The sequence below is a fragment of the Rosa chinensis genome, chromosome 3, assembly GCF_002994745.2.
Source record: "Rosa chinensis cultivar Old Blush chromosome 3, RchiOBHm-V2, whole genome shotgun sequence".
Taxonomy (NCBI): Eukaryota; Viridiplantae; Streptophyta; class Magnoliopsida; order Rosales; family Rosaceae; genus Rosa; species Rosa chinensis.
Genome location: NC_037090.1, coordinates 25,798,340 through 25,821,705, shown reverse-complemented (window position 1 = coordinate 25,821,705; position 23,366 = coordinate 25,798,340). Strand labels below are relative to the sequence as shown.

At 39.8% G+C, this 23,366-nt stretch overlaps 1 protein-coding gene and 2 long non-coding RNA genes across 3 annotated transcripts; 1 reads left to right on the top strand and 2 right to left on the bottom strand.

Moving 5' to 3' along the window:
* Positions 1 to 6,179: 6,179 nt before the first annotated feature.
* LOC112194762 lies at positions 6,180 to 8,365 on the bottom strand. Its single transcript, XR_002934141.2, has 2 exons — positions 7,676 to 8,365; positions 6,180 to 6,562 (listed from the first exon to the last, which is right to left on the bottom strand). It is a non-coding gene; the product is annotated as an uncharacterized LOC112194762 (long non-coding RNA).
* A 4,238-nt stretch (positions 8,366 to 12,603) lies between these two features.
* Positions 12,604 to 16,697, bottom strand: LOC121052038. The gene is made up of 3 exons (XR_005807828.1): positions 16,521 to 16,697; positions 13,126 to 13,184; positions 12,604 to 12,837 (listed from the first exon to the last, which is right to left on the bottom strand). It is a non-coding gene; the product is annotated as an uncharacterized LOC121052038 (long non-coding RNA).
* Positions 16,698 to 21,079: 4,382 nt separating this feature from the next.
* On the top strand, positions 21,080 to 22,081 carry LOC112193036. The gene has a single exon (XM_024333046.2). The coding sequence runs from the start codon at positions 21,127 to 21,129 to the stop codon at positions 21,772 to 21,774; it is 648 nt and encodes a 215-aa protein (XP_024188814.1). The 5' UTR covers positions 21,080 to 21,126; the 3' UTR covers positions 21,775 to 22,081.
* Positions 22,082 to 23,366: the final 1,285 nt, after the last annotated feature.

Genomic DNA, 23,366 nt, shown 5'->3' with positions numbered 1-23,366 from the left:
CGCCGACTGCTTGAACGCTTCAACAGCAGCGGCCGCAGCGGTACTCCCCTCAGCTCTCAGGCGGGTAACCTCACCCCCCAGCCGCTTCATTTCGGTCATCCTGTCGGCGGACTCCCGCTGCACTACAATGAGCTTCTTATCTTTATCGTCTATCCGCTCCTGCAGCAGCGCGTTCTCCTGCTCCAATTTGGAGACGTGTTCATTCCTCTCCAGGTCCCGCCGGATGGCCGCATTAAGCTTGCCGCGGGCGTCCGTATAATCACACTCCGCCTTGGCCAGCGCCCGCTCGACCTCCGCCAGTCTCTCCTTTGCCTCCGCCAACTCCCTCTGGAGACCTCCAATTTCTCCCTTGAGCTCTTCCTCAATCCGGGGCTGCTTCGACGCCGCCACGAACATATCGTGTAATCCCACCGATATTTGACCAAACGCCGAGCTGAAGGGCGATTGGTCAATTGCCGTCGGGCGTGATATGCCCGCCAGACCGCCGAACCACAGCCGCTCACACAGATGGAAGAGGAACTCCCGCTCCCCTTCTGTCATAAATGGCGCATACTCGGCGAAGGAGTCCAGATCACTGACGGCGGGCGCCTCTCCCTCCACCGCCGCAGTTTTCGAGGGAGCCTGTCGGGCCTTCTTCTGGCAGCGGGCCCCGACCACCAAATCATCTCCCTCTTCCTCGTCAGGAGACTCAGCCGTCCGGCGCTTTCTCTCCAGCGATCTCTGGCTCCCAGCGGCGGCCCTCGTCGCCCTTACTGGCGGCTCCTCCCTGGTCACAATTTCTTCAGTCGGTTGAACCACCTTTTGAGGGCCACGCCTCTGGGCAGGCATCCGCTCCTTCTGTGGCCCGGCCGCAGCGCTTCCCCTCTGATCCCCGCCGACCGTCTGGGTCCCCGCCTGCACTACAGGGAGACCATCCTCACCAAGATGAGACTGGTGCGGCATCGGCATCACCACCGGAACCTCGGACTGGCTCAGCGCCAACGTCTCGGGGTTCACTACAGTCTGCTGGGCCGTTAGCCCCTCGGCGTACATCGCCTCCAAAAAATTCTCTATCTCCGCCCGATCCATCGCCTTCTCAAATGCGTCGCGACTCGATTTGTTGCCCGGCGGAGTTTCTAAAAAGAAAAACGACAGCCACCAGTCAAGACACAATTCAAAAATATAGTACGATGTGACAGGGTAGACTCCTCACCAATGGAGCGTGTTAGTCGCAGGTCGACCAGCAACTCCCAACCAGTCAGCAGGCGGAAATCAAGCAAGTTCCGGTTCCGCCAGCAACCCCTGATCCTCGCCACGCGACACTCTTCTTCGCGCGTTAGCGTGTACCGAAGTCCCGCTGCACAAAAAAAAAAAAAAAAAAAAAAAAAAAAAACACGTCGTTAGTAGGAATACAAGTGCAAGCACGTCAGCACGCCAAATACTTTCAGCGGAAACCGGACAGCAACCTCGAATAGGTTGGAACTCAGACTTGATCCTAAATGTCGGCCCTTCCTCATTCGATCTGGCGTGGTACTCCCAACCGTCTGTAGCAACGCAGAAGGTCCCCCGCCAGTAGGACATTGAGTCCCTTAGATTCTCAAATAGCTTTGGCGCTCCCTGCCGGCGACTCAAGTTCACTTGCCCTTTGCAGCCTCGGCGCTTCACATACACCAACTCGTAAAAGTAAAGCACTTCCGCCACAGTCGGCCCCTCGCACCCGGATAACCGCCAAAGGGAGTTCAGGGCCAACATTAACCGCCACATATTGGGGCAAATCTGACCAAACGCAAGGCCAAACTCGCACACCAATATCTGGAGGTTGGGCACCAGCGGGAATGTCAGCCCTTGACGGAATATCGCCTCGTGAACGGCAGCAAAGCCCGCTTGGAGAATCGAGGCCTTTTCATCCGCTGTCGGCCGGCGCAGCTTCACCGACCCCGGCAACCGAAACGTCTGTTTCATCCGGTTAACGGCAGCGGCGGTCATCCGCCCACCTGCCTCGTCGACGGCGGTGCCATCGGAAAGAAACCACGCTGATTCGGCATTCTGCCCCGCTACTTCCTCTTCGCCAGCAGAGCCGCTAGCAGCACTATTGCTTGCCAAGCGCTCGTCGCGCCTAGTTTTGGCGACAGCGGCCTCACCCGCCCTAGAGCTCTCTGGACACGAACCACGGCCCATAGCTACGTCCCAAAGGATGGTCTGAAGAGGCTCAACTTCTAGCGGTTCTGGCAGTGAGGTTCCTGCATGGGCAGACGGACGCAACGAATCAATAAAAATCCTATCCGCCGCGCTGAACGACACGTCAGACCCGGAATCCTCACTGCTCGAAATCTCTATAACGTTAGCCATCCCAAACCCTAAAACCCACATCAGTTAGCATAAATACAGATCTAACCTACTCTCACATCAGACATAGCCAAAGGTATCAACAACAAAACCCAGAAAACTCCAAAGTACAAAACAGACGCACTCAACCCAGATTCGGCTATCTATTTCTTAACCACCAACGCTTAGCCAACCATAATCCAACCCCCCCCCCCCCCCCCCCCCCAAAGAAATCCCATTCACACCTCAGAACACACCCAGCAAAACCAGCAGTCATCTCAGAAACGCAAAAACAGCAAAACCCAGAAATAAGCAGACCCACTAAAACAAAAACAAAAGGGAAATCCAGGTACCAACCTCAGTGGTGCAATCTCCAACACGGTCGTGCACGGTGACGATCGACGTCTCTCTGGAAACGGTATACCCACGCTCCGGCAGTCTCTCTCTCCGGTCTCGGACAAACAGAACTCGAAGACGACGACTAGGTTTTCAAATTTTCGCAAAGTGGCAAATCTCCCAAGGCCCCCCCCCCCCCCACCTTTTTTATCTCGGCATCAACGCGTCCTAAGCCGTCCGCTCCATAACGGCATCACGTACCAGCCGTACACGTGTCATCAGTCCCCACTCACTCTCCGGAGTACCCGAGGCGTTACCTCGGTTATGAAACCCACAATTAATGTCATTAAAAGCTAGAAGACGGACAGGCTTAGGAGACAAGCCTACGCACGCTAACCCACTATAGGTTCGACACGTGTTAAACAGTTGGGATGACTTCGTAAAGAACCGCCCGAAGTCTCCGCTGAGCGAAACCCCGCCAGCGGATTTTCACTTGTCATCCTCCAAGTGACGGAGTCTCCGCTGAGCGAAACCCCGCCAGCGGAACTCCCTCGTCATTTCTCGAGATGAAGTCTCCGCTGAGCGAAACCCCGCCAGCGGATTTTCACTTGTCATCCTCCAAGTGACGGAGTCTCCGCTGAGCGAAACCCCGCCAGCGGAACTCCCTCGTCATTTCTCGAGACCAAGTCCCCGCTGAGTGAAACCCCGCCAGCGGATCGTCACTTGTCATCCTCCAAGTGACGGAGTCTCCGCTGAGCGAAACCCCGCCAGCGGATTTTCACTTGTCATCCTCCAAGTGACGGGGTCTCCGCTGTGCGAAACCCCGCCAGCGGAACTTCTTTTGTCACCATCAAAGTCTCCAACGGAACTTCTCTCGTCATTCCGTAAACGGGGCGTCCTCCGCTACACAGCACACCGCTAGCGGACCCCCTTTCTCACCTGACAAACTGCGTACTTTATTCAGCGCAATACCGCTCAATAAAATACCACCAAGCACGTCTACTTGACGCTGCTTCCTGCTAAATCTAGCGGGGGGACTTCCGCCAGCGGTGGATCCAGAGGCCACGCCTCTCTGACAACGCCGCCACGCGGAGTTACGGTCAGAATGTCCCTACGGGACACGGGGACTAGTCAACAGTCTACGACAGCCCTGATCAGGTACGTTGACCCCCGTCACTTGGGTGCTAAGATTGGGCTCGCAACCCAACACCCTCTGCTCCGTGCAGCGCTGCTCCGTGCAGCTCCCCCTCAACAAACAATAATAGCGACCATCCGGAGGTCCATCTTAGCCGGGGAGTGGGGGACTCCCTGGGGGCCTAGCAGGGGCCCACCCGAAAGGGCACAAAGCGTTTGCTCAGTAAATCCATGGTTGACGACGCACTGACGCTAATTATGCTTCTGCAAAGTCTAGCGGGAGAAACGCTTCAAACCGCCGATCAACTCCCCAACCAAGATTGCCCTCCTTGACTGGGGATTTGGGGGACTTGTACATACATGTGCATTTGCAAGCATAATTAGCTATAATGAGTCACGCTCATTGTACCGCCAGGGGTACCAACGCCCACCATATAAGTGACTGGCGTAAAGACAGCTAGCCGGGTTACCGCCTGAGCCCCGGATCAACCCCAAAGCACCGCCGACGCGCCGCCACGCGTCGTGTCAAGTTAGCATCAGAAGCTACTGAAACTGGGAACTGAAGCACATCAGTCCCACATCGAAAACAAGGAGAAGATCATCCTCTTCCTCACCTATAAAAGGTCCTCTCCTCTCTCCTCATTTATTACGCATTCAATACTTACCTACTGTTACTTTGTCAACATAAATACATTGACTAACTTAGGCATCAGAGAGTTGAAAACCGCCCAGCGTGGTCTCCCTCTGACGCCCATTGTATTTTACTTGACAGGTAACCGGAATCACTAACAGCAGAAGTATCGATCCGCCCGCCGGATCAGCGTTAACTAAAGTCCAGCTACCGCTAGACTTTTAGACATTAACACTTCCCAATGGTGGCGATTGCGAAGAAACGCTATGCAGGTCCCACTAGGAGTGCCAAAATGTTTGGCTCCAAAACCAATATGGCGTGCAAACAGTCTTTTTTGAGTGCGCAGGCGTGCCAGCACTGTGGGGTGCAGTCGTCGGAGAATCCATTGACCTGACTTCTTGATCAAATGCTATGGAGGAGGAGAGCACCAACCTCGGCACCAGGTTCTTTTCTATGCCTTCCGGAAAATGACATCTTGCCTTACAGATAAGGGCTCGTGGTGTGATCTCTTGCGTCACCGAGTCGATACTTAACGTTGTAGGTTAAGCAGAGCAATCACCGGGAAGTAGGAGAAAGCACGGATTTGCTAAAGCGTGACTTTAGCTTCGTTGGGTTGCGAGGGTGTTACCCTTGCTTCGCTGGTTTTCAACTAGGTTGAAGGTAGGTTTGCTCCGGAGAGACTTTGATAATCTGAGAGATTAGTTGATTGAAAGTTGTCCTTTCTGTCGTTTGAAACCTGGTATTTATACCTTAGGGTTTCAACTGTTCCTTGACATAGAAGGATTATTGATTGAAGTTTCCTATTCATTTTCCGCTACTTGATTCCAAGAATGGCTCATTTTCCTTATGAATCTCGGAATGGGTGAAGTTATAACCCAAACTCAAGCAAGCTTAATTTTGGGCCGCAAGTATCAACCCGCTACACTAAACCCTCTAAAAGGATATTGCCAAAAATACTTTTGGGCTCAAACACTAATATAGAGAAATGAGTTAATTACATATAAGTGCACATTTGAATGTTTTTTTAGCCATAAGGCCACCAACTAATTTTTTTCCCTCATAAGGCCACTAGATTAAAAATGGTGTTATATTTTGGATATAAAAACTAACATATTTACATAAATGCCACTAGAGTAAAAAGTCAACAACTATTCTCTCTCTTTTCTCCGGCGAGGTCTCCGGTCAACTCCGGCGGGTCTCCGGCCAACTCCGGTGGGTCTCCGGCGAACTCCAGCGACTACAAAAGCTACTGTCACTAACACCAAAAGCTACTGTCGCTAGCAACAAAAGCTACTCTGGTGAGATTTCCGGCAATCTCCGGCGAGGTCACAAAAGCTACTATCACTAGCAATAAAAGCTACTGTTACTAGCAACAAAAGCTACGCTGGTGAGATTTCCGGGAAGGTCACAAAAACTACCATCACTAGCAATAAAAGCTACTATTACTAGCAACAAAAGCTACGCTGGTGAGATTTCCGGCAAGGTCACAAAAGCTACTGTCACCGACACAAAAAGATATTCTCACAAGCAACAAATGGCTATTGTCACAATCACCAGTAATAAAAGCAACTCTCACCATCACCAGCAACAAACGCTACTGTCACCAATACCAGAAAGCTACTCTCATCAGTAATAAAAACTACTCTCACCATCACCAAGCAGAACAAAAACTACTACCAAGCAGAACAAAAGCTACTCCCAAAGACTGAGAAAACTATTTTTAGAGACTAACAAAGCCATAGAAATGTAAAAGATACAACCAAAATAAAAATGCTACTACAATCGAGGAAAGAAATCATATTCAATGCAACAAAAAGTATCCAGGGTTCAACAATGATATATCTATGTAAAAAACTACTTCAATAGTTGTAAAAAGTCACTACCATTGTTGTGAAAAGCTATTACAATAGTTGTATAAAGCTATTGTCAATGTTGTAATGCTACTATCATTTTTCAAATGGCCTCCGTTGAAGTTTCTTGTTGTCAAGCTCTACCACACTACACTAACCATAAGAATATTATTTTGCCACCTACAGCACCAAGCTTCATTTCAAAATTTCCTGGTTGGCCGGATGATCTCTTGGTCAATGAAGGATCCACTACTCAAGTTCACATGATTTTCGGAATCAACCATTGCCAACGCAAAGGGGAAGAATTCTGTAAGAACAAAAATACAACAAAACAAGCAATCTTTATCAATTAGATAATAAAAAACAAGCAATCAAAAAGCTACTGACATAGAAACAGAAAGCTACTATAACTCGTAAAAAATTACTAGACCAGTAATAAAAAGCTACTGACATAGAAACAAAAAGCTAATATAACACATGTAAAAAAGTACTAGACCCGTAATAAAAAGCTATGGACATATAGACTAATTGCAACAAAACCAATTGATTATCCATGTTGATAGTGTAACACAAATCTTAAACAAGAAATGCTAAAGATACGAAATCACAACAAAAAGAAAATTGAATTTTATTCAAAATCATGCTCTTTCAATTTGATAGGCTATTGACAAAAGACCACTTGAAATCAATCAAAATGAAAAGAAAAAAGCTACTGACATCAAATTGAAAAGATACTAACTTAGGGATAAAAAACTACTATCACTGTGTTGAAAGGCCATTATAACAACTATAGAGAGTGTAGACTTGAAATCAATCAAAATAAAAACAAAAACCTATTGACATTAGCTTGAAAATATACTAACATAGGGATAGAAAACTACTGTCATTGTATTAAAAATCCACTACAACAAATGTCAAAAGCCACTTCATTGGCTACACAGCGGAGAAAGAGCAGCAACACATAAATTGAAGTTCTATCTGACACTTCAAATTTCAAGCTACTAAACCAAGGTAAACTTAAACATGCAAAACAAACTGACTTACAAAGCCTCTTCACACCCCTAGCGTTTGCAACATTAGATTATGGCTACTCTTTCCACTACCTAATTTCAATACTTAAACATCATCTAATATATGTTTGATTCATATTGTAAATTGTCCCTTCTAGTAAAGATCACTAATAAGGTCTGTTACTTAAATCAAGTAGCGGTACTTTCACAAATTTCCTATTGTGTTTCAAAAGGAACATATCATTGGTAAATCTCACGTATAGCATCTTCATTGTGTACAATAAGTACCAGGCATTATGGCAGGAATATATTGTTTACAATATATGAACATTTTCAATTGAATATCATATTCAAGAAAACCTAGTCCACAGCCATAAGCATCAATCACACTACAAATTAGGATTAAGTACCTGAGCAACTCCAACGTACAGTAAACTAAGATTAACCAAACCAAGATCATTTAATCAGAATTTAATGCTGATTCCCTTTCCTGGCAAAACTTCTTTGGCTACATAGGCCCGCTTAAACTGATCATGGAGAGAAGTCCGACTCTCGCTCGGCTTTTTAGCTTCATAACTACACCTTGGTCTTTGCATCTCGTTCATTTGTGTAGATTAGAATAGCTCAGTAGTCATAATTTTATAAACAGTAATCTATAAAACTTCACACAGAAATATCAATCAACCAATGCTCCCATCAATTAATGAATATACACAAATCGTCAGATCCAATGCCCCAATTGAATCCAATTTCAAATTAACCCTAGAAATTTCAACTCAAAACCCTAATATAGAGATAATAGAGACTGACCGTGATGGCTGGACATTCGGCACCGGTAAGGTATTGACGAAATTCATCGGGAGAAGAAAGAGGTAAAAAGATGAGTGGCGCCACCGGAGATGAGCCGATAAGCTGGATCAACGACGTTGGACAACCAACGCTTCCGTCGCTCGGTTTGGTTCGTAGGCGAACGAGAGTGTCGTCGGCGGCTTACAGCCTGAGATCGTCGACTTCGGCATTCCAGATCGGCAACGCCAGAGAGAGAGAGAGAGAGTTGAGGGCAAAATTGGTATAATAAAAAAGAAATTGATGTTTTTGAGCTTTAAAATGGCCATATGTGTACAAAAAAATTCAGGTGGCCTTATGACTAATATAAGTCTCAAAATGACACTTATATGTAATTTTTTATAGAGAAATTTCCCTCAATGAGGAATTCAATGAACATCTATAAAGTACAAGTAATAAAATTAAATTACAGCACCTTTACCCTTGCTTTTAAACAATCACCCATACACGAAGCTGACAGTCTTAACTTTATTTTTATATGTTTTTTAAAGGAGAAGATGATTTATTATTTCCTTATACAAGCGAAGTTGCAAATCATGATCTATTTTATAGGGTACAAAAAAAAAGTCACTACTAAAATAATCGTACCTGCTCGTTCCCATGATATTTAGCTTGTTTGTAAAACAACCCGTGACATTCACATTGACATGTCATATTGTAGAACTCTGTATCAGTTGAGAAGCTTCCTTAATTTTTTTTTACTACTACCGTGAGAGCATTTACAACCGTGTCCAGTAACTGAAATAACCAATAAAGCACCAAATAAACTAAAATTTTGATGTGTATGATTTAACCAAAAGTAAAGTAGTAGAGCCATGAAAATGCCTGCAATACATGACAATCAAATGGCTGGGAAGCCAGGAACTTATGTACCTTATGAGTGGATAAAGCTAAATCAGCAAGTATAGGAACACCGTAATGAAATTAGAAGTACATGGGTACAAAAAATTTAAGGTGTAAAAGTTTGAGAGGCTAAATGAAATTTTACCATATTTTTTTCTTACATGGATAAGTAATACATAGGATGAATGGTTGAATTAATATGTTGCTCTCAGTCCAGATTCATAAACAAACAACGAACCTATTGAGGGTGATCTACTACCTTTCATTTCAAGTAATTGCTCTTCCATGGACTCATGGAGCATGGAAATTGTATTGTACCAAGATTATTGATCCCAAAAAGCTTCAATGAGACATCTGATTGTATTTTTTCCAAGGTTGTTGCTTTTCAAAATATAAATGCCGGCCCAAGTCACTCCATTACACTATTCAATACTAAAAGTGAATGTTTTATGGCCCGTGATGATGAGCCTGGTTACGGTTTGATTAATCTCAACTATGTGAAGAACCATTGGGCCAAACTCTTCCAAGCCTATTTTAGTAGACATGTTCTTCTTGCTAAGCTCTAAAGCTCAGCCCTGACAAATTCCGGAAAAAAAAATTGTTAAAATCTATACTATTATTAAAAGAAAAAGTGTTGTTAGAAAAATCAAAATTTTTGACAGAAAGAACTCTAAAAGATTAAAAAACTTTGAGAATTAATTAAACCACAAGGGCAATTATGACAATTATAAAAAAATATTTTTATTAAGAAAAATAAACAAAAAAGATCTGACAACCTACTTTTCTCTCCTACTGTCATCTATCAACAATAACTGTTAAACCACTGCAAGTGGCCTAGTGGTTCTTGCTTAGTTGGGTGTGCTCCCCAACCTAGGTTCGAACCCCAAAGCTGTCAAAGTGGCCAGGCACTGTGCTGCAATGCACAGTTGGAGCATTTCACATGAGCCGAAGGGGTTTATCTTGGGCTTAGGAAGCCTTTGGGTTCCCCTTGACAAAGTCAAAAAAACAATAACTGTTTCTTCCATTACATTTTATTTTTTATTTTCTAAAAAAGAAATACTTTGCACATGCAGAGCATGTGTAGAGGAACGCTAGTATATAATAAGAGAACAATTCTATACTCAAGAAAAAAACCTATTACTCTGTAGTGTCGCGGCGCTAGGTTTACAAAAAAGCTTCTAGCCTTCATCCGATGGCTCGTCCATTGACGCTGTTATTGTTGACAGGTGAGCGTGGTTCTATAAATCGGGGAAGTATTGCTCTGGATCAATGGGATTGGGGGTAGGTGGTAGCTAGGAGAGATCACGATCATTGAGGGGGCTCTGGTTCTGTTTGTGCAGGCCAAGTTTGGGGGACTGGGGGGGGGAACCTGTCTGATGTCGCTGGTTTGGGGGTGAAGAGGGCGGAGGAAACGGGTTCCATGGAGGTGGTTCTGAATCTGGTTGGACGGAGATGTGGGTTAATGGTTGCTCTTTTTTGGGTTGGAGCTGTGAATCATTCCAAATCCGATTTGGGTAAGGTGGCTGGTAGTGCTTTGACTTGGGGCAACCAGGTTAGAGGAGCACCGGCGGGTGGTGACCTGATGCAAGTGGTGGTGCGACAGGGAGAGGTGGGACGTTGGTGGTGGCTTTTCAGAACTACTAGGCTAGGCTTTACACACGGGCTGTGATCTACTTGCTACCTAGATTGATGCTTGGGTTTGGACTCATTTCTTAGGCCTTGCCTTGGTTGTTTGTTTTTCAAAGTTTTTATTTATTTCTATTGTTTAGTCTGGTTGCACTTTTTGTAGGTAATAAGTCCTTACGTTTGTGGTGTAAGGCTAGTCAGGCTATGTACTTACATGAGCATTTGCCTAAGCATAATTAGCTATAATGAGTCACGCTCATACTGTCGCCAGCGGCACCAATAGCGTGCTATTAAGGGTGTGACCTACGGAAACACTGCCAAACAGGTTATCACCTGAGCTCTGGCTAAGCTTGAGATCATAGCTGATGCGCTACCACGCACCACGCACCACGCCAAGATCATCTCGCTGAAGCATCAGAAGCTGGGAACTAAAACACATCAGTCCCACATCTAAAATAAGGAAGAGATCAGTCTCTCTCTCACCTATGAAAATTCCATTCTTCTCTCCTCATTAACTACGCATTCATTACTTACGTAACGTTATTCTGTCAACATAAATACACTAACTGACTTAGACATCGGAGTAGAGAAGACCGCCAACAGAGGTCTTCCTTTGACGCCCTTTGTATTTTACTTGAAAGGTAACGGTAGCGCTACGACCTCCTCAATAGCTATCCAGGTTTAGACCAGCGTTAACAAGATTTGGCTATCGCTGAATCTCAGACATTAACATTGGTGCCATCTGTGGGAATCCTTAAATAAAAGGTCATCCCATCATAACAGTACCGGTCCAGGCTTGAACAAAAGGTCATCCTATTCCACGCCTTCTTCATTATGAAACTTCCTACTCCCTGCAGACTTGACTGAACTACTCCCAGCAGACTTGACTGAATTATATACGTAACAACCCAGTCATCAAACCCAACTCCATGGTGTACTGGTATTTCTTTTAATTTCATGTCATCCATATGTCAAGATTTAACGTTAAACCAATTTGGAGGAGGGGAATTCAAAATTTGGGACTCTGATTCGTCATCCCCAACATACAATCGATATTGTAAGAGGTAGCAACAGCTGGCTTTGATTCAACAAACTCCAATAATGGGAATGGTTGAAGTCCAAAGTAAAAGCTTTTCATCATCGATCTTCTGGTCTGAAACACTGCCTTTAAGCTTAAGTAACTACCAATTTGAAACATTACCGTTAAGCTTAGCTTGAGTCTGATTCAGTATCTTTTCATCATCTCAGTCACAAGCACTAATCAATTATTGTGTAAAAGTTGGAAACTTGTGTAGGCAAAATGTGTATGTCACTTGCTGATGCACACACCACTGTCACTAACCACACTAATAACACACTTCATGTGCATGAAAAAAATCAAATCCATAGGTGAAAACGATGTGGGATTTAGATTGTATCATGCGAAGTTTGCGTTTAACCTATTCCATGTGCAAATGATTGTTGGGGGTGACATCATTTTGGCATGTACAATGAATTATGCATATTCTTTTCCGTGCACTATGCAGTTGCATTTCCGGATGCGTTTAATATATAAACCTTTAATTCCATCATCATAGAGCTAACTGCGTGTATATATCACATTTCGCTTATTGGAGAAGTAGAGTAGTTCAAGGATCCAGCCTCTTAGCCCACAATCTTGTTCTGTAAATACATGCTCTTAGCTAGTGACCTCTGCACAAGCTGGTCTTTGGAATACAGCCAGCTAGCTAGAGACAGCTAAACCGAAACAAAACTTTAGATCCCAACTGTTCTAATGAAAAGGGTTCCTTCACTAATCTTTTTAGTATCGGTTATGCGGCTACTGTTTGTTTCAGGGTTTGCGGATTAAGCAGTTTGAGTATAGGGGGTACGAGGCTACTGTTGTTGGAAATTTCAATTATATATATAATATATTTACATAATTAAATGAAGACGTGTGATGGTTCAATTAAACATAATTAGATTTATGATTATAGTGAACAGATAATATAAAATTATGAAGAGGTACCTACATTTTATAGTGTCTTTGGCACTTCTTGATCTCTATATAAACAACAGTACATGTCACTAGATTCAATCATCAAATCATTCTGCAATTAACTTCTCTCTTCTCCATCTTCTTCTCTTATAACCATACAATTTCCTTCTAGTAGTTTCTAAGGGAATTCTTCGATTTTGCTTATCGCAGATTTCAAACTTTGTTATATCCTGGAAGTGATTTGCCGAGAACCCTTTAGCAGACTCATTGAGTGTAGACCTGTAAATGGATCAGATTTGGATCGGATTGACCTAAATCCAAATCCGTTTACTAAATAAAAAATTCGATCCAAACCCGCTCCGTTAACCCGGCGGATCATTGATAGCTCGATCCAAATCCGTATCCGCCGGATTAGCGGATACCCGATCCGCTAATTCAACCCGTTTATAATTTCAAATATTTTAAAATTTTAAATAATAATATTAAATTTATATCATGATACCTCATAAGATATTAATAAAATATTAAAACAACATGAGAAGTATCACTAAAAGTAGAATTACGTACATTATCAAAAATTCTTGATGCTTCTTGGAATCTTGGGTGATGAACTGTCCCTTAGATTTCTGCAAAAAAAAATTTGTATTAGAAAATCTTCATATTTTATATTTTTCAAAAATAATAATATATTAATAAAAAAAATACATTTTATTATTATGAAAATGAGCTGGATCATTAACGAATCGGATTGACCTAAATCCGTATTTGATCCATTAAATAAACGAGTTAACGGATTCAGATCATTAACAGATCAACAGATCAAAATTTTCGATCCAAACTTGTCCAATAGCCACGGATCTGGAGCGGGTCAGGATCAAAATCTGGTCCATTTACAGGTCTAATTGAGTGGGGGCAAATAACACTTTAAGGAAACGACTCAAGTCGTACCGCAAAGTTGTTCATCTATTTTCCTTTTCTCCATTTTTCATTTTTTCTATATTCATAAATATACTCTCTCCATTCTCATATTTCTTCAATATACCCCAACAACTGTTTGTTTCAGGGTTTACGGATTAAGCATTTTGAGTATAGGGTTAATTATTTAGATTTTATTTACATATATTGGAAAGATGATTGATCAGAAAGCAGAGGATGTGATCCGTTGACCGTATTTCTTTTGTTCATATATACCCAAGTGGCCAAGTCCAAAATGGTTACATGTATTATATGTGAGACTGTAGCACTGCCACAGAACCAGTCATTAACTAAAATTTGGGAATAGTATTATCAGAACAAGGGTTCTTTTCCGACCTATCAGTTGGTCAAGCTGGAGAACGTCTAAGCAAGTGTTAATTACTGTTAAATTTTGAGCAAGGAGGCAACTCTGCAAAAAGGGCTTAGGAATATTAAAAAGCTTAAAAGCAGGAGATGCCGCCATGGTCACTGGGCCACCTCATGCATAAAATTTAAATTGCAGGTGAACATATATATATATATATATATATATAATTTTTTTTAAAGGATATATAGTCATATATAGTACTGAATTATTGAATTATTTTGTCCAAATGATCAACAACATTTTTATTTTATTAGGCTACTGAGATTTTATTGGCTGAAAATGAAAGGGACTACTAACTAATTAGTAGGTTCCTCTGGGATCTCACCAGAAATTGAATTCTGGAGTAATATTTATGTATATAGTATTATAGTAGTAGTGAAAAAGTTATATTTATTGTTGTTTATCATAGATATTAATTTAGAGCTAGAGCTAGATATTTGGTTACTGGGGGCACTTTGTACCAAAGTAGCTTAGAGTCTGGAATCAGATAAGAACCCCAAATAAAAGAGAAACACAGAAACTGCTCATCAGAAACATAGAAAGCTGAAATGTTGAATTACATGGGACTTTCACTGATGGAGACAAGTGATTCTGAGAGAATAAAATAAAGGAGAGGTGATGTATACCAATCTTCCAATGTGATTGAATGTGATCTTTTTGTTACTAAAGTTAGAGGAGGGCTGAAATCTCCCCTTACTGTGACTACTGTTTCCTTTGCTTTATTGTTTTTTTCTCTTTATTTGTTGATGTTTCTTCAGATTCTCAATGCACCTGCTTCTGTCAGGACAAGCACACTACAATCTTGCCTCGTACTTCTTCATGACTCATTGGCAGGATTTGATTTGAAAATCAAGAGGCAAAAGGAGAATCAATAACCAACTAATAAATCCAGCTTTCGAGCACACAGTATTCTCATAATATTTATGTTATAAACTTAGGTCATCTCCGATAAGAGAGGCTAGTTAGGCTCTCCGGCTCTTTTCTGAAAATTATGAACTCCAGCAAGCAAAAAACCACATGGCTAAACGTGGGTCCAGGTCCAGAGGGCAGTGGGGAGGACAGAAAATAGCCCTAAATGTGACCCTTCAGCTCTGGCGAGACCCACAGACAAACCCAACAGATTTAAAGAGACAAATCTATTGAAGGGGAAGGGTTGACACATGCATGGATGCATTGATTTAAAAAAAATCAATGGCTCATGTTACACAACTGTTGCAATCCAACGATAGACAATTATGCTATCAATTATATCATAATTCTGCTATCCATTTTGCAATCAGTGATTTAATTTATGAAATAAAACTTTTAATCATTTTATCCAAAAATGTTATCTACAGTAACACATAGATACCTCATCCAAACGTACAACTTAAAAAATTAATTTTTGTCTAAAAAATTAATCAAACAAAATCATAAATTTGAAAAACATAACGTAAAACCATAAAATATTTTAAAGGCTAAAATTTATCCCTACATTACTGGAGATGGTTTACTAGTTCATCAATAAAGAATAATATTTTTTTGAGCTAAATTATAGCCCTGGCTCCAATATAGCTCTCTGCTACTGGAGATGGCCTTAAATGTGCAAATAATTGATAATGAAAGCTAATTAATTAATATGTAGCCATGTAGGTGATTGTATATTTGTACATCTTGCATTTGATTTTTAAATCCCTAATCCATGCATCACGAGTAATAAAAATGAAAATAAATGTAAGATATATACTTTGCTCCTTGAATTTGTGTATTGTGCATGTGTTGCAATAGTATTTATATTACTTCTTCTTGCTATAATGATGGTTATATTGGTTAGAATCTAAACAAAAATGATTAGAAGGGTTATCCTACAAACTTTTACTGTGGTACTAGAGTAAGAGATACAGACAAGAATTGACATTTATTAAAGGGTGTTGCTATTGTCACCATATCATTTTCTTTATTCATCGTACTTGCTCATTACACCATACATTTTAATTTCAATTATTAAATTTACTTATTTAACCCATTTCTCTTTCCAGAAATATCTTTATATGACATATACAATTAAATAAATACAAAATTTGACGAAAATCTCTCATTTAATTTATAGCAATAAAAAAGTCTAAAATATATTAAAATTTTCTAATAAAATCATAATCTGATTCACTTCCATTTTTTAAATCTTTTATTCCAGTTTCAATGTTCGTCTATTTCAATCAATATCAAAAGATTAGTAAGTTAACAACTATGAGCAATGAATAAAATATTGATTTTTTCTTTCAGGGTTCCAAATTTTTACTTTCGGTGTTTACAAAGGATATTGCAAGATTTTGATAAAATTAACCCTAATTGTTTTTGTAAATTAAATAACGAATTAATGATGATGCAACAAAAAGACAAACAAAAAAAAGTAATAAAATTTGGGTGGAGAAGATGAACATTAATGTTATCCAATGAAAAATTAAGTACTTTTTTTTTTTTTTTAAATCAGTCTAATAGATTTTTCCATTAGCAAATGCCAGAATGGCACAGATACATATCATCCACAGAATGGCACAGTAATCTGATTCCACATAATTCCACATAAATGAAAGATAAAACCATCAAATACAAATCATGTAGTAATCAAATGATTGAATACCTTTCCATATGAATGCAGTTATGCAGATGGTTCCATGACAAACTTGATTCCAATGCACCAAACCTCATGCCAAATTTGCTCAAGGATTCAATGGATTATTCAAACATTACATTAGTTAGAATAATTTGACATAAAAACCACGATTTATGATTTTGCAGATTAAGGACAAGCTGGCGGAGTTGGCTGAGGAGATAAGGATGCTCATATTCCTACCTGAAATAGACATGAAGGAGTTTGATAAAAAAAAAAAACCGCAAATATTGGAGATATGTCATCTCCTCCGTGCACTGAGAATGTCATCTGGAACATTCTTGAAAAAGAGTTCTACGCAAAATATTTGTTAGTCTAAAATTAGTCCAACCCTCTGAGAAATCCTGGCTACGTCCCTGATTAAGTCCAAAGTTTGGCATGAACTTTTTACCTGCCCAGAAAATAATTGAACACAGTCGACACTCGACACTGAAAGGATGAGCCGCAATAAGAGGATGATCACTTTGGTTAGTTTACTTCAGTAGTTGAATATATACCATGGTTAGTTAAACAGCATACCTACTTTACGTATTATATATGCGCAACCACACATGCATAGGAAACACTGATCAAATTAATTAATTTCTGGTGGAAATATGATTTCATTTTTGGTGCACAAGACCAGGGTCAAAACCCAGCACTTGTAAAGAAATTGTGTACAAATTTGTCTCTCTCATCACCAGCAAAGCAATTGTCAAATGTCCCAGTCTTTAAATTTTCTGTTTAACAAATGCAAGTGACTTTTGTACATTCATGTACACATCATTTCAATGCAAGTTACTGGAAATTGAGGATCAATAAGATAGTGTATATGATATAGCTGACTAGTAATATTTCAATGTTCCTATATCGATCACCAAGCTATTGGGAACTAACTCGGTCTTGACCTTAGCAAAAATGACTTATGTCAGCTTCAAATCTCTACAATTAAATAAGGGTTAACTTCTCGAGTTGTTTACCTTCCATCATCTTTTTTGGATCTTATTCACATACTCAAATGTTTTCTATGTAGCTGCTTCCCTAGTCCACAAGAAACCTTGTATTATTGTGATCATTTCCTTTTCCTCAACAAAAACGTTGGAGGATAAAGTTGAACTTAGACAGATAAGCACCATCCCAGTAATCGCTGATATTTCCTTCGATCTCGATCAGCAATAAGTCAATGTTTCTATCGATCTAAAGTCTACAATAAACATACAAACACGCTGAGATTGGTTTTAAATATCAAGGTTTAATTAATTAGTGAATATGTTACATCAAGGTTTGGGTTTTATTGAGACCATATTCCACATCGAGCTAAGTCTTGAGTCTACAGAACTTGCTATATCTTGATCAAGTTGTAACCAATTGGATTTATATAGAGTGAAAAATACAGCATGATATCAAAGCCTCAATTTCAGTTCATATAGTTTGTCGTCCTTATTTCAAAAAAAAAAAAAGCCTCTTCTTCTTCTTTGTTTTTTTTTAGAGTGATATCAAAACTTATTATATGTGTTGTAAAAGACAAAACATGAAATTCTCTCTCTCTCTCTCTCTCTCTCTCTCTCTCTCTCTCTCTCTCTCTCTCTCTATATATATATATATATATGTATATCAGATCCTATCCAGAGCGAGGCATCGCTTTGAAATTTCAGAGCGAGGTTAGGGTTTAGGGTCACTTTTCGGTCGCATATCCACATCTCAACCGTTCAGTTTCTAGGTACTAATGCATAGATCATCTCTACAAAATTTCAGCCAAATTGATGGTCGTTAAGGCATTGATAACTGCCTTAAAGCTAGTACGGTTCAGGTTGGACAGATTCAGTTCGTCAATTGGTTTAAGCGAGTTAGATACCTTAAAGACCATCAATTTCGTTGAAATTTTGCAGAGATGATCTATACATTAGTACCTAAAAACTGAACGGTTGAGATGTGGATATGAGACCGAAAAGTGACCATAAACCCTAACCTCGCTCTGAAATTTCAAAGCGATGCCTCGCTCCCTTCCATTAAGGGATCCCTTTTTTTTTTGTCTTTTCTAGGGATAGGCATTAAACAAACTTTTCAATAACATTTCGCATCTCAACCGTTCAGTTTTTAGGTCATAATATGTAAATCATTTCTGAAAATTTTCAGCCAAATCGGTGATCACTAAGATATCAAACTAGATTAAATCAATGGATTTGATATCTTAAATCAATGGACGGACCAAATCTTTCAAACCTGAACCGTTCATACTTATAATTTTAAATTGCAGTTTTGAATGCCTTAACGATAATCAATTTGGCTGAAAATTTGTAGAAGTGATCTACACATTAGGACCTAAAAATTGAACGGTTGAGATGTCAAAATATGATCGAAAAGTTGGTCTAATGCCCTATCCCTAGAAAAGATATAAAAAAAAGGTCCCTCACTAGAAGGGCCCTCTGTGTGTGTGTGTGTGTATAGAGAGAGAGAGAGAGAGAGAGAGAGAGGACCCTTCCACTAAGGGATCCATTTTTTTGGTCTTTTCTAGGGATAGGGCATTAGACTAACTTTTCGATTACATTTCGTCATCTCAACCGTTCAGTTTTTAGGTCATAATGTGTAGATCAATTCTGCAAATTTTCAGCCAAATCGGTGATCATTAAGGTATTCAAATTGAACGGTTGAGTTTTAAGTCTCATCTGCACATTCGATCATATTTTAGCATCTCAACCGTTTAGTTTTTAGGTTATAATATGTAGATCGCTTCTACAAATTTTTAGTCAAATTGATTATCGTTAAAGCATTCAAAACTGTCATTTAAAATTGTAAGTATGAACGGTTCAAATTTGACAGATTTGGTTTGTCTATTGATTTAATCTAGTTTGATATCTTAATGATCACCGATTTGGCTGAAAATTTGAAGAAATGATCTACACATTATGGACTAAAAACTGAACGGTTGAGATGCTGAAATGTAATAGAAAAGTTTGTCTAATGTCTATCCCTAGAAAAGACAAAAAAAAAAAAAAACCCTTAGTGGAAGGGCCCTATATATATATATATATATATATATATATATTTTTTTTTTTTTTTTTTTTTTTGTTGCTGCAAATTTGCACAAAAGTTCAATAATTCCCACTAGTAGTAATGCAATTTTCTTTAGATGGATAGAATATGTCCTCGATGTCTCGTATTTCTTAAAAAAAGTAATTCGATTGATAGAATTTAGTATGATACTTATAAAATTATTGATATAAATGAGAGTCCTGAGACTTTAAACGTTGTGATTTGACCCCATAAGGGATTAAGGAATGATCACCCTATAGCATGTTGTCATTAAAATCAGAACTCCACACTTTTCTATAGAATCTCCTAAATTGTTCCACATTCCACAACAACTAGAAAGTGATTCTTTAACTCGAAAGAACTCAATTTAGAAGGTGGGTAGCTATCCCAAAGTTTTCGCAACTCAATCACTATCTTGACTTACTGCAAAATGATATGCTATATTACGAACGATAATTGTGGTTCAGATCAATACATGTTACTCATGTAGTTCAATTGCAGCACACTAAATTTACTCATTTTCGTAATACGTTACAATAAAAATTGAAGTCAAGCACATCAAAATATAATCTACAAGATTAATATTAGACATTTTTAAATCACGAGAATGTGGAGTGTTCCCCCACATTTGGAAGGTTAGATCTTAAGTAAGAGCTCATAAGAATTTGAGCCTCTTCACCTAGTGCAAATTCGGTTTCAGTTGAATCCCTAAATCTTTTTATCCCTATCACACATGCATGTGAGTTGGAGAAGAAAAAGAGGCAATTAATGAAATTTTAGATTGATGGAGTTAAAGATTCCATCATTTATAAATTCCTACGGATTTTATAATTTTCTCATCCATACGCCGTAAAGATGTGCGTATTGAAATTTAGAACTTTTTTTTTTCACATTTTCTATTGAAATAAAGTCCACATATGGTGAAGATATTTTGTTAATCTTTTAAAACAAATAGAAGTCCTGCTGTTTTTTTTTCGGGTAGGGAAGTCCTGCTGTTGGACTTTGTCATTTGATGAGATCTCTTTGTATCACAGCCAAACCATAGGCCGGAAAAATGACAGTCTTGGCTAGTGCGTACATTATAATATTCTTAAGCTTGTAATTTCGGGGAAGTTTAAGCCTTAATAGTCGTTCTCGAGCTACTTAATTATCCTTTCTTTTTTTGGACGAGAGAGCTGCTTTTAATTTAAATTACCCTTACCCTTGCTCTTGGGATCTTGGGCGTTCTTGGCGCCAGCAATAGACGTCACACCACGCCCTTTCTCTTCCCCAAAAACCAGCCCCAATTTTACTTGAAATTACAGTAACTGCCACTACTTCAAATAAGCTAACCGCCGGTCTCGTCTGAGTCGTCTCACATTAGAACCTTTCAGTCTTTCACAGCTTTCAAATTCCCATAAAGGGCGAAAGTGCCATATTTTCCCTTGGGTCACAAAAGTTGGATGGCACTTCTTTAAATAATCCAAAAGTCGAGGGGCAAGCTTGTAATCAAATCCCTTTATAAATCCAAATTTCAATAGGAGGGCCACTCAGGCAGTCACACACTTCGCAACACAGACAAAAAATGGTTGGACCCTCCAATCTAAAAACCCTCCCTCCCATCCAAGTTTTCTCCACCTTATCACCACCACCATCGTCTTCTTCCTCAAGCTCCATGACAAAGCTCAAAACCCTTATCCACACCCTCATCTTCTCCCACGTGTGCCGCGCAATTCGGTATCTCAACAAAACCAAGTCCAAAACCATATCCTTTTTCATTCAAATCATTAAGGAGAGCCAGCCCATGCAACTGATTTACCCCACAAAGAAGAGCAAGAGCAGGAACAAGAACAAGATCTTCTTCGGCTCGTTCCGGCTGCACTACAACTGGTGCTCCTCCACGCACGTTCTTCCCGTGCCAGCCCGCGTCTACGAGGGTCTCACATCAACAAGCCATTTGTACTACGATTCGAATTGGAATTCCGTAATTTCAACCGAGGAGCAATGCGGCGGTCATGATCAGGACAGCGGCGAGTCGCAGCTTTCGGGGTACCTCCAATGGCTGGAGGAAAACAAGGTGCATGAAAAATCCATGGCTGAGGCTGATGAGACAGATGAGAATGAGATTGATAAGCTGGCCGATTTGTTCATTGCGAGCTGTCATGAGAAGTTCATGTTAGAGAAGCAGGAGTCCTACAGGAGATTCCAGGAAATGCTTGCCAGAAGCGCATGAGATCGGTAGTTGTTTAGTGTCTGTGTTGGATCAAATTTTTCTCTTTACCTTTCTCATTCTTCTATGAAAACATGTCTCGAGTGAGGAAAGCGTAGTGATTGGCTGGATTGAGTAATTTTTTTTTTCCTTTAATTATGTAGTTACTCGATTAGCTTGTGTCTTTTTGAAAATGGTGGGGTTTGGAGAAATATTGTACATGATGATGGAGGGTACTTTCTGGGTTTTTGTGTAATTCTTCTATCTTCAAATGGTGATGGACGTTGTTAGTTCTTTGCAATTTTGAATAGGTAGAATTGTGCTTTTAAAATTGTGTATTTCTGGTTTTACACAAGTTGCATGATCTACTTACTGATCACAAAAGAATGATGAAGGAAAATTCTATGAAAATAATATGAATATGACATATTCCATACATTTTAACCATTGTATTCAGTAAAAAAAAAAACTTAGATCTAATGATTAAAAATCCGGAGTGTGTCATACCTGAATTACCATAGAAGGTTCCAATATACTAAGCTAGATTGCAAGCTATGTAGGTAATAGTAGTTAATTAAGGTTAATGATCAATTTTTTTTTTTTTTTGAAAAGGTTAATGATCAATTTTAATAAAGGGCAGAAGCATTATCTAATTTGCAGATTTTTCTGTGAAAAGTTCTTCTGCAGAAAGAAAAAGCTATTCACACACTTCCAAGTTTCCTATACGTCTTTTGAATTAATATCTTTTTTACTGAATCCTTATCTTGTTTTAAAATTTGGGGACAAGTTATCACAGATCTAGGAAGAAATTAATGGTGATTAGGTATATATGCCAGTCTTTTTGTCAAAGGCCTAGGAAGAAACCAAACATAAAATCTATATTAATCTTACCTACTTAAAATGATTTGACTGTCCATTTTCCAGACATCTGATTGTTTGTTTTATTCCCAATAAACAAAAATTAAAACCTATTTTAAAACCTCATGATTAATTTGGTGAATTTGGTGATCAGTTTCTAAAAATGATTGCATAAGAAAAAAAGAGTGACTGGGTCAAGAAGCTTGTATACAGTCTGTGTCAGTAGTCAGTAACTCTCTCTCTCTCGCTCCCCCTCCCCTCCCTCCCTCCCCTAAATACCTGTCAGCAGACATAAGCGCGCGGTTGTTGGATCCCAGCTTCATGTTTGTTTCATTCATCTTTGAAGTCAGTGTTAGTCTTTGTGTATATAATAAACTTGCATATGATCAGCAAGCAAGATATTGAGAAACATAGATGGAAGAGAAGTGATTCTAAAGGTATTATATATACATTCCAAGGATAGGACAATATATCTTTTAGGAATTGAAAATAGCAATTTGCCCTACTAGCTATTTTTGGTTTATACATTATTCACATCCGATCCATCTCTTAGTTCAAGGAAACTAGTTACCTAAGTAGGCCATCTAGTCTACGGTTTTCCTCCACTATGATTGATTTTTAATTAATTAGGTAAAGAGCAATGTCTAATTATGCCAATATTGCATGAATTATTGAGAGCATCTGTTTTCAGGAAGATGCAGGAAACTTACTCGCATTCGACATGAAAATAATCAATATATTATACATATTTCACAATT